This window comes from Trichechus manatus, unplaced genomic scaffold (genome assembly GCF_000243295.1).
Source record: "Trichechus manatus latirostris isolate Lorelei unplaced genomic scaffold, TriManLat1.0 scaffold00165, whole genome shotgun sequence".
NCBI classification, from domain to species: domain Eukaryota; kingdom Metazoa; phylum Chordata; class Mammalia; order Sirenia; family Trichechidae; genus Trichechus; species Trichechus manatus.
In genome coordinates, this window is record NW_004444101.1 from 4,523,950 (window position 1) to 4,525,642 (window position 1,693).

Here is a 1,693-nt window from a genome sequence, read left to right on the forward strand (position 1 = left end):
GTCCTGGAGTGGGGGGTCCGTACATGTGGGCAGGTATGTCCTGGGTGGGCCCAGAGCTCTGGTTGCCTGGAAAAGGGTGCTCCTGTGGGACCCCCTGAGTTACCCATGCCCAGCCTACCTTGTCGGGGCGCAGGGTGGCCTGGGTGCCCCGGGCCGGGTCCCTCAGTGCTCCCCACCCGGCAGGTACGACATTGTCTTCCTCCCGCCCTCCTTCCCCATCGTGGCCATGGAGAACCCCTGCCTCACCTTCATCATCTCCTCCATCCTGGAGAGTGACGAGTTCTTGGTCATCGACGTTATCCACGAGGTGGCCCATAGCTGGTTCGGCAACGCCGTCACCAACGCCACCTGGGAGGAGATGTGGCTGAGTGAAGGCCTGGCCACCTACGCACAGCGGCGTATCACCACTGAGACCTACGGTACTGTCCCCGGGGCCGGGGCGGGACCCCGAGTTGGGGGCCGAGAGCCCAGCCACCTCAGGTGCCGACCCGTGCCCCGCGGTCCCGGCCACCGCCTGGTTAGCTTGCCTGGCTCGGGGCAGGCGGCCACCCGGGTGATACCCCAAGCCCTGCGGAGGGTGCTCAGCCCTGCCTGCCTCCCCACACCTGCCAGGTGCAGCCTTCACCTGCCTGGAGACGGCCTTCCGCCTGGATGCCCTGCACCGGCAGATGAAGCTGCTGGGAGAGGACAGCCCAGTCAGCAAGCTGCAGGCCAAGCTGGAGCCAGGTACCCGCCGACCGGACAACACCCACCTGGTCGGGGCCCTGAAAAGGCCGTCCGGCCGCCCACCCACCCTGCCCCAGGAGGGCCCTCCCGGATCCCCAGGCCCACAGCTGCCCCTCGTGGGTGCAGAGCACCAGGCTGCTGGTGGGTATTCAGCCGTGTGAGAACAGTGGTGGCCCCCGGCCCTTCCCCGTCCCGAGGACACAGCAGGGTCCCAGGCATGGCCCAGAGCCAGCTCTCTCCCTCGTCTTGCAGGAGTGAACCCCAGCCACCTGATGAACCTGTTCACCTATGAGAAGGGTTACTGCTTCGTGTACTACCTGTCCCAGCTCTGCGGAGACCCCCAGCGCTTTGACGACTTTCTCCGCGTGAGCAGCCCCCTCCTCGCCATGGCCCCTGCTGCCTCCTGCCCCAAGGCCCTCCCTGATTCCCAGCTCAGGTGGGGGCACCCAGCCTCTCCAGGCCCGCTGAGGCCCCGCCCCTCCCTCGCAGGCCTATGTGGAGAAGTACAAGTTCACCAGCGTGGTGGCCCAGGACCTGCTGGACTCCTTCCTCAGCTTCTTCCCAGAGCTGAAGGAGCAGAGCGTGGACTGCCGGGCAGGTGAGGCAGCCGACGGCAGGCTCCTGGAGGGGGTGGTGAGTGCAGGGGTGGGGGTGGCTGCGCTGCACAAGATGCCAGCCCCTGTCCTTCCTTCTGTCGGCCCTCGCTGGGCCCCATGGGGGCAGAGGGGGTTGCCCTTCCCAGCCTGACAGGGCCCAGGAGGCTTCCCAGAGGAGGTGACACGCAGGGCAAGCCGGCCAAGTCCAGCAGACAAAGAGGGCTGAGGAAACAGTGTGTGCAAAGGACCTGGAGCAGGAGCAGTAGGGCCGAGGGATTTGCCTGGAGCTGGCTGAGGCCTGCTGGCCCTGCTGTGTGATGCCCATCAGGGTGTCGTGGGGGTCTGAGGGCTTGGGGACCAGAGAAGGGACC

The 1,693-nt window shown here is 67.0% G+C and overlaps 1 protein-coding gene across 1 annotated transcript in view; it reads left to right on the forward strand.

Moving 5' to 3' along the window:
• Positions 1-1,693, forward strand: part of RNPEPL1 (arginyl aminopeptidase like 1) — a 6,799-nt gene that overhangs the window by 1,996 nt on the left and 3,110 nt on the right. The window contains exons 3-7 of the mRNA XM_023740877.1: positions 7-37; positions 184-419; positions 613-726; positions 979-1,091; positions 1,216-1,324. Coding sequence (XP_023596645.1) covers positions 7-37; positions 184-419; positions 613-726; positions 979-1,091; positions 1,216-1,324 — 603 coding nt within the window. The remainder of the gene's footprint in view (positions 1-6; positions 38-183; positions 420-612; positions 727-978; positions 1,092-1,215; positions 1,325-1,693) is intronic.